The sequence below is a fragment of the Hyla sarda genome, chromosome 5, assembly GCF_029499605.1.
Source record: "Hyla sarda isolate aHylSar1 chromosome 5, aHylSar1.hap1, whole genome shotgun sequence".
Taxonomy (NCBI): Eukaryota; Metazoa; Chordata; class Amphibia; order Anura; family Hylidae; genus Hyla; species Hyla sarda.
In genome coordinates, this window is record NC_079193.1 from 207,901,035 (window position 1) to 207,913,886 (window position 12,852).

General features: G+C 40.8%; 1 protein-coding gene across 1 annotated transcript in view; it reads right to left on the minus strand.

Annotated features, from left to right (window-relative positions):
* LOC130274552 (MARVEL domain-containing protein 3-like) overlaps positions 1-11,171 on the minus strand; it is a 36,611-nt gene extending 25,440 nt beyond the window's left edge. Inside the window, exons 1-2 of the mRNA XM_056522992.1 lie at positions 10,994-11,171; positions 5,131-5,306 (exon numbers count right to left, since the gene is read on the minus strand). Coding sequence (XP_056378967.1) covers positions 5,131-5,306; positions 10,994-11,130 — 313 coding nt within the window. The 5' untranslated portion in view covers positions 11,131-11,171. The remainder of the gene's footprint in view (positions 1-5,130; positions 5,307-10,993) is intronic.
* Between the last annotated feature and the right edge of the window lie 1,681 nt (positions 11,172-12,852).

A 12,852-nucleotide genomic window follows, 5' to 3' on the forward strand; every position in this document is an offset into this window, starting at 1 on the left:
AGAAAATAAATGAACTGATCTGGGGACGCAAACGGGTCAGGATAAAGCAAAATATGATCAACCCCCCAGTGAGACAGAGGTATGGGAATCCCTAATTTTCGGATTTATTATTTGGCATCACAATTAAACACATTATGCGTGGAGGGTGAAAATGATAAAATTTATGGAAACGTTTGAGGAGAGAAATATCTCTATCTGGGATATACTGGAGGGGAAAAGACAAACAAACTTTACATTATGGGGTACGGTCTTCTTTAGAATGATTAATAAATGTTAGAATTTTGTAAAAAGAATATTGGGATCTCTGGCAGCTTTACATTTATTAGGATCTGAGAGAATGTCCTCTTCCCAGAAATATATAAATTAAAGGAATATGTTAACTGGGAAAAATTTGTGATATTTAGGGTAGAGCAGATTGTAAGTAATAAATGCTTGCTGTCCTGGAACGAACTTTCAAGGAAATATAATCTAAGGAAAATGAAGGATATGGGTATGCTCAGTTACGAAACGCATTTGAAGTGGAAAAAAACAATCCAAAATTGGTAATTGATCATCATGAATCACTAGATTGCGGTAATCCATCAGGAAGTAAACTGGGGAAAATCTACAAAATTATAATTAACCATAAAGCCAAACAAAATGTAAGAATTATTAAAATTAGATGGGAAATAGAAATAGGAGTAATGGATGAGGAGGACTGGATGGGAATTTTCCAGATTATAGATAAATCAACGATAAATTCAAATCATAAATTAGTACAAATAAAATTGATACATAAAATGGACTATACCCCTGATAGATTATTCAAAATGGGTATTAGAGCTGATTCAAATTGCCCTCGCTGTAATACAGAAAAAGCCGCTTTGGCGCATATGATTTGGGAAGGTTATAAATTTCAGTCCTTTTGGGAACAAGTCTATAAGAAGCTTGAAACAAATTTAGGTGTCAAATTAGAACAACAGATCTTAACAGCAATAATGGGCTTGGGAATTGTAAGGGGAAAAAACCCCAAATATTTAAACTTTTGGGCTTAGCAAAAAAACTGATTCTTAGGAAATGGTTTGCACCAAAAGCCCCACATATAGAAGAAGAATCGAGTAACATTGTAGAGAAAGTGCATACATATGAATCTATTTACTTTCTTGGGAAAAAGGAATCTGTGGAGAAGAAGATAGAATGGGAGAGATGGGTATAAAGATGGTTATGTGATTCTTTGGTGCTAGCTCCGGACTGACGGCAAAGGGGGAGGGAGGGATAGGAATTGGGGTAGGGCGGCGAAAAGGGATATGTAATTTGTTATTTCATGTATGAGAAATGTTTCATGTATTTTGCAAAAGTAAAATAAAAAATAAATAAATAAAGAAGCTAGACACATGCAAATTAAATGTACATGGTCAGAATTAAGTACTGATATATATATAAAAAAAAAGTTTGTTGGATCTGACGGGTATGCTTTAAATCCCTAAATTCACTTGGAAGAACACCACATGCCATGTCACAGGGAGTCAAGTGTGGTGCTAGAGGCCGGGGTACAATGTCCGTGCCACCATTCAGAGCTGGAGAGGCAATGTCCAAGCTTTTTCTTTCCAAAGAAGCATTAGAGATCTATTGCCAGAGCTGGTGACCGCCTCTACCTTCCTGGCTGAGCAGTCTGCACCCTTATGCTGCCTGACATGGTGACATCACTTCACACCTGCTTATTGGAAGATCCCTGCAGCCTATGTAGTTAATAATGGTACCTAGAATGAACATTTCCCTAGTGCCCCCATACACAGAATATGCAGGACCCCCTCACATTTCCACAGTGCAGGGCGCCCAGCCTTTTAAATGTACAATGTACTTTATGTTCTTAGGGCACAACATTTTGTGCCTTTAAAATGTTTGTATCCAGGGTAGATGTCGCCATCCTTCCATGCTACGCCACTGTATACACTTGCCAACAACAGCATGAGTTTGAACACTGTAATACACTATTGAAAACTAAGTTCTACAATTCTAACCTTTTTTGTTCTAACTGGATCCAATGTAGATTCCCATTTAGACTTGGGAATAGAGATATAGCCATGCTTAGATCCAGCAAAAAAACATATTTCTTTCTCTGTGAAAGTATAGTTTTATTATCTATAAAGTATAAATCTTAAACCAAACCTTTCAGGTGAATTGTGCTGTGCAACCTGCAAGTATATGGTGGAGGAAGAATATTGGGGGGACATTTATCATTGTTTGCTTTGTAAGCGAGTTCTGTAGGAATTTTTTTTTTGATTTGCTTTGGGTCTGCTTATGTGTGACATTTATCATACTATCACAGGGGGTTGACAAATTTGTCTCACATAAGCAAAAAACAATAAAATCACTTTGGAATTTTTTTGCACACAAGCAAAAAATAAATAAATAAAAAATAAAGTATGTGTGTTTATTTAAATTTTTTTACCATCTTTTCCCCCCTTAATGTAACATAGTAACATAGTTCATAAGGTTGAAAAAAGACCAGTCTATCCATTTCAACCTATTTCCCTAATGAGTCTCTACTGAGTTGATCCAGAGGAAGGCAAAAAAAACAAAACCTCATACTAGAGTTAAAAATTCCTTCCCGACTCCAAATATGGCAGTCAGAATAAATCTCTAGATCAACATGCTGTCCCTAAATATGTAGTATACATAACCATCAATGTTATTATTCTCCAAAAATGCATCCAGACCCCTTTTGAACTCTTTTACAGAGTTCACCATGACCACCCCCTCCGGGAGCAAATTCCACAGTCTCACTGCTCTTACAGTAAAGAACCCCCATTTGTGGTGGTCCTCGCCCACCCTGGTAACATCAGGCTGTTGCTGTTTGGTTGGTATCTGGCTGAAAATAAAAATACAGGGAACCCTATGTGTTTTTCTTTTTATTATTTAACTATTTATGAAAAAAAAAAAACTACATAGGGTTCCCCATATTTTCATTCTCAGACAAATATCAACCAAGCAGCAACAGCCTGACATTACCAGGGTGGGTGAGAACCATTGTTACTGGCCCTCCCCAGCCTAAATAACGCCAGCCTGTTACCGCCTAGACCCAGCAGCGCCATATTCGATGCTCCAGGCCTGTTGGTAGCGGCTCTTGTCGGCACCCCTGTGGCGGTGGGTACTGGGGTAATAATTGGGGGTTATCGCCAAGCACTGGCTTAGTAATGGATTCTGTCTTTAAGACAGCTTCCACTACTAAGCATGTAAAGTAAATAAAACAAAAAAAAAAAAAAAAAACGCACACACACGCAATGTTTGTTAGTACACTTATTGTAACCCACCCGCACCGCACCACATGACTACAAATCCCAGCATGCCCTTACAGTAAGGACATAATGGGAGGGCTTTGGGAGATGGGCAAGCAGGTGACAAGCTTGTCACCTGCCCCCACTGCATGACTACAAAACTCTCAGCATGTGCTTACAGAAGGACATGCTGGGAGTCATCCGCCTGCCCATCTAACACACTCCCCCGTGCCGCACAACTACAATTGCCAGCATGTTACTTACAGTAAGGACATGCTGGGAGTTGTAATAGTGTTGCGTGGGTGGAAGATGTGCGGGCAGGTGACAAGCTTGTCACCCTTCTGTACATCTCCTACCCGCTCGTCCCACCGTGCCTGTGAAAATGAAAGTAAAACAAGTCACACAAAAAGTCTCACCTGCGACTTTTTGTGCGACTTTTTTTTTTTTTTAATGCTGTCATAAGCAAGTTTGTAAGCCAGGTCTGACCTTGCTTACACTTGCGACTTTTTGAAGGGAGTTTGCGACTTTGCTTACGTGCAACTTTCGCAGTGACAAATCCTGGACCACTGCAAAGGGAAAACTGAAAATTGCTTAGGTAGGGCAGATTGGTATTTTTTGCTTACCCACAAAAGTCAAACAAAAAATTGCTTAGGCGCACATGCGACTTTTTGTAAGCAAAGAAAGCTGCTTAAATCCCTTGATAAGTCTCCTTCATTGAGTTTATATGATTTGGAGCAGGATTTCTGAGTTAAAAGCAGAGTAAATCCTGACAGGACTCCAAGCAAAGACCATGAGAGTCCTGCGTACCCCGCTCACAAACACTGAACAGCCTACTCTGTACACACACTGATGTTGTGTTGGTGGGGTAAGCAGGACTCTCACCATATAACATAGGAGTCCAGTCAAAATTTGCTCTGCTGTTTATTCTAGAAATTCAGCTTCAAATCGCAGACACCTATAGATCTCACAGCCAAACTTCCATCCCTCTACTACATCCTGCTCTAGGGTTATGCAGCAGAACTCCCCTGATAAGTGTTGTTATGCACTCCGGCTGCACACGCTGGCCGTGAGCGTATGGTCCCGCTACCTGCTGCTGCCGGAGAGGCATGCGAGCCCCAGTCCGTCACTCACCTGATGCTTCTCCTGCTCCCGCCTCTCTGCTCCGGCACGCGTGTCCGCATTCCCTAGGGAGAGCGCATGCCGGAGCTTTAAGATATAAAGGGCCAGTGCGCTCATTAGTGTAATTCACTTGTGGCTCATTGATAAATTCCTCCACCCTCCTCACTTTCCTTCCTGATCTTTGTTGCCTTGTGCCTGAGAGACAGCATTCCTGAGAGTTGCCTTACCGTGTATCTGATCCTTTGCTCTGTGACTTGACCTTGTTCCTCTGCCGCCTGCCTACTGTCCTTCTGCTATCCTGACTACGAGCTGCCTTATCCCTCTTGTGCCTCGCATCTCTTCAGCCACCTGTGTGGTCAAGTCGTACCAGGGGTAGCGACCTGGGTGCTGCCTGCCGCAGCAAGTCCATCCTGCTTTGTGACGGGCTCTGGTGAAAACCAGCGGCACCTTAGACTCTGCTCCCTGGTATGGTCCGAGTAATCTGTCACACAGGTCCAGCAGATCCACATCCACTGGAGTTCCTGTCTTCGGAAACGTGAGTGTTCCAATAAGTTTGTTTTAAGATCTACCTTAGAATACTAGAAACTAAACCTTTAGTAGCACAAAAGAAAGAGTTTTACGTATAGAAACCCTGCTCCAAGCTGCAGGTCCCTGATCTCCCAATTATTGACTAATAGTATTTCTATTCAAAATATGATACATGCAATCTTCATCATCACTTATAATAATGCGTATGCTCAACATAATTACATACCTCGCCTTGAGCATAGATTGGTGCACTTTTCTGAGAAGGTCTGCTTCTCTTTGATGTGTCTGCTACTGGGAGGACTCTGTTGTACAAAAGATCCTTTACTGTGTCTTGAATGATGGTCAGATATGACAGTGGGTGGTCGTGAATGCTGACCTCTTACTGGTGCCTGTGAAGACAATCTGCAGAGAACAAGGAAACATTTTTATAGAATATGTTCATATAAATAGAGATCCTAAGAACCTTTAGACTACATGGTTGATAAAGGACTCCACATTCTGGTATGTTGGCTGTTATATTTGCCCCTTGTTGTGAATGAGGAAGTTTTGAAAGTCTGCAGCATTGCTGCAAAATTTTGTTGCTCTGGTTCTTCAATAGAACATTTTCAGGATGTCAGTAAACACAATTCTTTAGAGAATATTTTTTCTTTAGAGAAAATAGAAGGAGGAGTTGTTTTGTGCAAGTGGGCATGACTTGCAAGCCGGACCAATGCACAATAAGGTGTGTGGCTCAAATGGGGGTTGGCAGGACTGATGCACTCACCAGGAGATGCAGAGCTTGGAGAAAGGTACTGGAAGTCCTATATACTTGCATGGGACCTAAGACAAAAACCCATCCTTCACATAAGGGGGTAGGTTAGGATTAATCATATATTTTTATTTGACATAAAAGTAACATGTGTACTAAGTTTCATCAAAATATCTGCAGCTATTAGGAAGTTATGCTGGAACATACATTTCCCAAAGACTTACATGGGACTTTAAAAACAAACAAAAAACAACCAAATCGCAAATGGGAGTGGGTAAGGGTTAATTTATCTATCATATGTTTGTAGTTGACATATAAGTAACATGTGTACCAAGTTTCATTGAAATATCTTTAGCCGTTTTGAAGTGATGCTGGAACATACACACACAAACATTGAGTTTTATATATTTACTAGCTGAGTACCCGGTTTTTCCTTCCTAATCCTTGTTGAAGAGGAAAATAAACAAACAAAGGAGGAAGCTTTTGATTTCATATCCCATTGTTGTCATATCCCAACCTCCTATCCCAACCCGTAATATGTGTACCAGATATTGAAATATCTCCAGCCGTACGGAAGTTATGTGGGAACACACATTTCCCATTGATTTGCATGGGACTTTAAACAAAAACCCAAACACTCACAAATGGGAGTAGTTAAGGGTTAAATTAACTATCCTATATTTCAGGTGGACATATGAGTAACATGTGACCAAGTATTATCGAAATATCTCCAGCCGTTTGGAAGTTATGCAGTAACATATTTCCCATAGACTTGTATGGGACTTTAAACATAAACCCCGCCCCTGGCAAATGGGGGCGAGTAAGGGTTAAATCACCTATCCCATGTGTGTCATACTGCCGCTCAGCCAACTATGACCAGAGTGATGTCCCCCCCCCCCCCCCCCCCTTGGCCGGTGATTGGCTGAGTGGTAGCATGACACTCGGGGCCCCGACGTCACTCAGGGCCAAAGTGTCACAATCTATCTCAGGAAAAAGGGTCTCAGCTGGGGATCAGATAGTAAAGTAAAGGTTTATTTTTTATATACTGTAGAATGGGAATTTTTTTTTAATGCTCCTCTCCACTGTCAGATAACCCTGTTAAAATTGAGGAACTGCCAGGCACTAAATGAAGAGTTCATCTGAAGAACACGTTGCAGCAGAAATGTAAATAGGCTTGATACAGTCTATAGATAGATACCTAATGTAGCATAAACACAGTATAAAAGTACAATGTGGTAGTAGTCTAATAAATGCTAAGGGGAGTGACAAGAGGTTCCTTATGTGAAGTGCACCATGAGAGAGACTGGTCAGTCCTAAATATATATGCACACATTCATCCCTGTAAATCTTCTCTACTGTATTCCCTGGTAAGGTACCAAGGGGTTCCCAATGCAAGCAAAGCATGAGTTGGCGAGAGAGCTGGCACCACGCCAAGGCAGCATGGTTGGTTACTCTACAGCAGTGTTTCCCAAGTGCGGTCCTCAAGTACCCCCAACAGGTCATGTTTTCAGGATTTCCTTAGTCTTTCACAAGTGATCTAATTATGGTCAGTGCATCAGGCATCACCACAAGCGTTCTTTGTATGGGAGATCCACAAATCATGTCTTATTGTGGGGGCTTGAGGACTGTGCTTGGAAAACACAGCTCTAGAGAAAGTCCCAGCAGGGTGTGGCAAGCACATTCACCTACATAACCTTACATAGTTGTATACATTTTTTTGCTGCCATTTCCCACACATCCCTGTTTACTCTTCTCAACTACCTGCAAAGTTCCTTCTCTGGATCATCCCTGCCCTGTTGGATATGGAACGTAACCTACTAGCACAGTTCTCTGTACTTATTTGTTACTCCTCTACTGCACTTGTTTCCCTCTAACAAAACAAATGATATTGGGGACATTTATCATTCAATATAGACGTTTTTTTCCGTCTATCCTTGTCGCAGTAATGTAAATTTAGCGATTTAGATGCGACTTTTTGAATAGAAGTTTCCTAGCGTTTTGCATAGCAGTACACTGTTTTCTGATTTAGACATGCACTGCACCCTTATTTATCATATGCAACATTTGTAATAAGTCGCAAAATATTGCACTAACCCCGATTTCTATGCGCAAAAGTATGAATACCAAAAGCACATGTACAAAACCTCTCTACCCTGCGCAAAACAAACTAATGTGCACAGCCGCAGGGAATTCATTATCTAAGGTAGACACAGATGATAAATTACACGCTGCTAAGCAAAAAGTTAGAAGGAAAAAAGACCGGTAAAAAAAGAGTAGGGTACACTTTTAATGATAAATGTCTCCCATTATGTCTACCCAGTCATGGTGAATGGCTCCTCACTTTCTTACCTTCCCTGGCAAATCCCTACAGAAATATACTGGAGAAACAGAATGGCCAAAATTCAAAACTACTATTTGCACCTTGATCACCCAGCCTTCTCCTGCAACATATTTTTTTTTTGTCTTTTCACTCTGTTTGCAATTTTATAACTTTTACAGTTTTTCCTTGATAATAATAATATTATTATACCATTAGTTCTCATGTTCTATTATTATATGTTTTTGTCCTACTACACACTCCTTTTCCCAATATTTACATGTCCCTTTTCCTTACACTTTACCCGATTTTTATACAAAATCATAAAACACATATAGGGTCCACCAGATCCCTTTCTTTTATACAGTATAAGCATTGTACAGTATATTGCTATTTAAAAGGAAAACAGTCATCCTGTCACTCAAACTAAACCCAATACACCAGGTTATAGTGTGGGTGAACAGGAGTGTGCTGAGGGGGTCACTTACTAACATAGATATTTGAGTTTTAGAATGTCCTCAACCTTCTACTTTAGAGGTTACAGGATATTTGAGATCAGTAAGGCAACCATTTTTAAAGTGGCAACAGTAACGTGGTAACAGACATAGGCCGACATTTATCATTGTCTTTAGACTGTTCTTTGTGTTTAGAAAAGGCGCAAAAAAGGTGCAAGCAGAGATTTGCGACTTTCGGATTACACATTTCTGCTGGTTTTGAGTTGCAATCAACTGATTTTGGCAATACACATAATCTGAAAAGAATTAACTGCGCCTTTTTGTGAAAGGGTGCAAAGCCACTGAAAAGTCTCCAAAACTAAACCAGCACAGACTTAGCTTAGCTTTTTGGTGTATGTGACCTGCACAAAATGTATCAAATGCTCTTTGACCATTTAATAAATTTGGTTCTCCTACACATTATCAGCACACAAAAGGTATAGAAAAATGCTTCACTTACACCTACAATGATAAATCCTTCACTTACACCTACAATGATAAATGCCGGCCATAGTGTTCAGAAATATTTCTTCCGAGCATCAATTTTAAAAATGCTTATCAGAGATGAGTGAAGTTACAGTAAATTCGATTTGTCACGAACTTCTCGGCTCGGCAGTTGCTGACTTTAGCCTGCATAAATTAGCTCAGCTTTCAGGTGCTCCCGTGGGCTGGAAAAGGTGGATACAGTCTTAGGAGAGAGTCTCCAGCCCACCGGAGGACCTGAAAGCTGAACTAATTTATGCAGGTAAAAATCAGCAAACGACGAGACGCGGGGTTCCTGACGAATCGAATCACTGTAACTTCGCTCGTCTCTAATGCTTATAGAAAATTAAATGCCAAATAAACCCACATGGTATAAAACTAATTTAAAGAAAAACTGTCATCCTGTTCACCCACACTAAACCCAATAAACTGGGTTATAGTGTGGGTGAATAGGAGTCCGGTGAGGGGTCACTTACCAAAATACGTACCTTAGGTCCGGAGTTTTGTCCCTCCAAAGATCCTCTTCTATCTTCACTGAATTGTGCGCTGGAGGCGGGCCCCTTTGGCTGTATTTGCATATTCATTGGCGCTGGTCTCCACTTCCTAGTCACGTGAGCACTCAGTCAGCTCATGTACTCACGTGACCACCACTAGGAAGTGAAGACCAGCACCGATGAATATGCAAATACAGCCGACAGGGCCCGCCTCCAGTGCACAAATTTAGTGAAGATAGAAGAGGATCTTTAGTGTGACATCACTCAGGACTTAAGGAACGTTTGTTAGTAAGTGACCCCTCAACAGACTCAAATATCTAGTATTTTCTGCAAAAAGTGATTTAAGATTAAACCCCAGACTCTAATTTACAGTGGCAAACATGGTTATTTATTATAGAACATAAAAAAAGCCTTCATATACTACAAACTTTATGTAAGAATAATGCTTAAAGGGATACTCCGGTGGAAATTTTTTATTTTTTTTAATCAACTGGTGCCAGAAAGTTAAACAGATTTGTAAGTTAGAAAAAATTTGCCTGGACATTCAGGGTAGTGCATATGATGATGTAAATATTGTATATTAATATGTAAAATAGATTTCTGGGTCGTGCTTCAATGATAATTCAATTGTTTTATTAAAATATAATAATATGCAATACGTTACTCCTCACAGGGCCCTTGTGAGAAGAACACATAAAATATAAAATGTAAGCAATCTTACTATATAGATACAGAGATCAATCACTGGCGTGTGTGTATATATATATATATACCAGTGATTGATCTCTGTATCTATATAGTAAGATTGCTTACATTTTATATTTTATGTGTTCTTCTCACAAGGGCCCTGTGAGGAGTAACGTATTGCATATTATTATATTTTAATAAAACAATTGAATTATCATTGAAGCACGACCCAGAAATCTATTTTACATATTAATATACAATATTTACATCATCATATACACTACCCTGAATGTTCGGGCAAATTTTTTCTGTTTTTATTCCCGATTTCTCTTGCAACTGAGGTATAGTTGCATGCCCTGTTTTGACCTCGGCTAGTGTCATACTATAATTGTGAGCTGCACTTTTTAATTCTCTTTAAATTTGTAAGTTACTTCTATTAAAAAATCTTAATCCTTCCAGTACTTATTAGCTGCTGAATACTACAGAGGAAACTCTTCTTTTTGGAACACAGAGCACTCTGCTGACATCATGACCACAGTGCTCTCTGGGGATTTTCTCCTACTCTGGAGAGTTCTTAAAAATGGACAGAGATGTCAGCAGAGTGCACTGTGCTCGTGATTCAGCAGAGAGCTCTGCGTTCCAAAAACAAAAGAATTTCCTCTGTAGTATTCACCAGCTAATAAGTACTGGAAGGATTAAGATTTTTTTTAATAGAAGTAATTTACAAATCTGTTTAACTTTCTGGCACCAGTTGATTTAAAAAAAATAAAATAAATAAACAAAAAAAAAGGTTCCCACCGGAGTACCCCTTTAGCAAAATATCTGATCACTGTAGTATAATAGAGAGACCCTGTTATAAACTCTACCTGTCATGGGATCTTCTGTCTCTCCTTTCTCCATTTGGTTGCCCATTGGGGCTGGGCCGGTCTCTTGTTGGTCTGTCATACGATCGTTGGGAAGGTGGATTTCTGTCATTGACCACACTTCTTTGAGAGCGAGACATTGCACTTCATGGGAATGCACGGGACTAGCACACAGAACAGCAGTTACAATCCTTTCAGTGCTGAGTTGAGAATGACTTGTCTTATAAGATACATCTGCTGCACAACAATTAGCAAAAACACAACATATTAATGCCATATGTCTGGATTCGGTTTATATCACATGGTACTCGTTTTCTCAAATAAGCCACTATGTATAATATACAGTGCATTTAAAAAGTATGAAGAATGTTAAAAACAATTTGTTGATTTGTTAAAAAGGAAAAACCTTAATATTACATTGTCAAAAGTATTCAGACCCAGCACCTTTGGACCTTTAGCCTAAGTTTACACTTTGTTTTTTTTCTGGCAGTTTTTGGATATCTGCCACTGCAGTTTTTGAGCCAAAATCTGAAGTGGATCCATAAGGGAGGAGAAGTCCTTCCTTTATATGTCCTATTCCTTTTGAGTACACTTCTGGCTTTGGCTCATAAAGTGCCAGAAAAAAACCAAGTGGAACGTAGCCTTAGGGTGTATTCACACGTACAGTATCCTGCGCAGATTTGATGCGCAGGATTTGTAACTGCAGATTAGAAGCTGTGCCCAGTCATGAAGTTTACATTGAAATCTTCAGCAGAAAATCCTATGCATCAAATCTGCGCAGGATCCCGTACGTGTGAACACACCATTAATCTGTTGGTTGAGAAAGTTACTGCAATGGCAATAAAGTCATCATATTACCTAGGAACTTTGTCTGCTTATACACTTCTGATTGGTGAACATCTCTCAGACACAAGAGGATGGTGATCAGTAAGGACCCAGTGAGCATCAGAATGACTGCGGTGGAGATGAGGCCGGTACAGTATATTTATATATTGCTCCACCTGTCCTACCATCAGTAGAACAGGAAAAATATGATAAGGGTGGAGCTAGGGCTCTTTATATAGGCTCGAGCTTCATTCATCAGAATTCCACCTGTCCTAATAGCTCACTGAGTAAAGAATTTCCCCACTCTGTCACACCCCCTCCCATAGACTTGCATTGAGGGGGATTGACTGTGACATCCCAAGGGGCGTGGCTGACCCCCACAGCATGAAAACAGCGTTCGGAACATTTACTTCCGAATGCCAGTGGAGTACCCCTTTAAAGGGGTTCTCCGGTGCTTAGACATCTTATCCCCTATCCAAAAGGATAGGGGATAAGATGCCTGATCGCGGGAGTCCCACCGCTGGGGACCCCCGGGATCTTGCACACGGCACCCTGTTTGTCTCGTCACGCCTCCGCCCCCGTGTGACATCACGCTCCGCCCCTCAATGCAAGCCTACGGGAGGGGGCGTGATAGCTGTCACGCCCCCTCCCATAAGGCTTGCATTGAGGGGCGAAGCGTGACGTCACACAGGGGCGGAGGCGTGATGTCACACACCGACGGCCCTGTGGTCGTTGGTAATCAGACCCAGAGCGAACGCGCTCCGGGGACTGATTACAAACAGGGTGCCGCGTGCATGATCCCGGGGGTCCCCAGCGGCGGGACTCCCGCGATCAGGCATCTTATCCCTTATCCTTTGGATAGGGGATAAGTTGTCTAAGCACCGGAGAACCCCTTTAACTTAGTAGGTATCCTTTAGGCTAGGTTTCCACACAGGTTTTCTTCTGCATGTTTTTTTTTTAAACTGCCACTGCAGTTTTTAAGCCAAAGCCAGAAGTGGATCCAGTAGGAAGGATAAGTATAAGTCCTTCTCTTATAT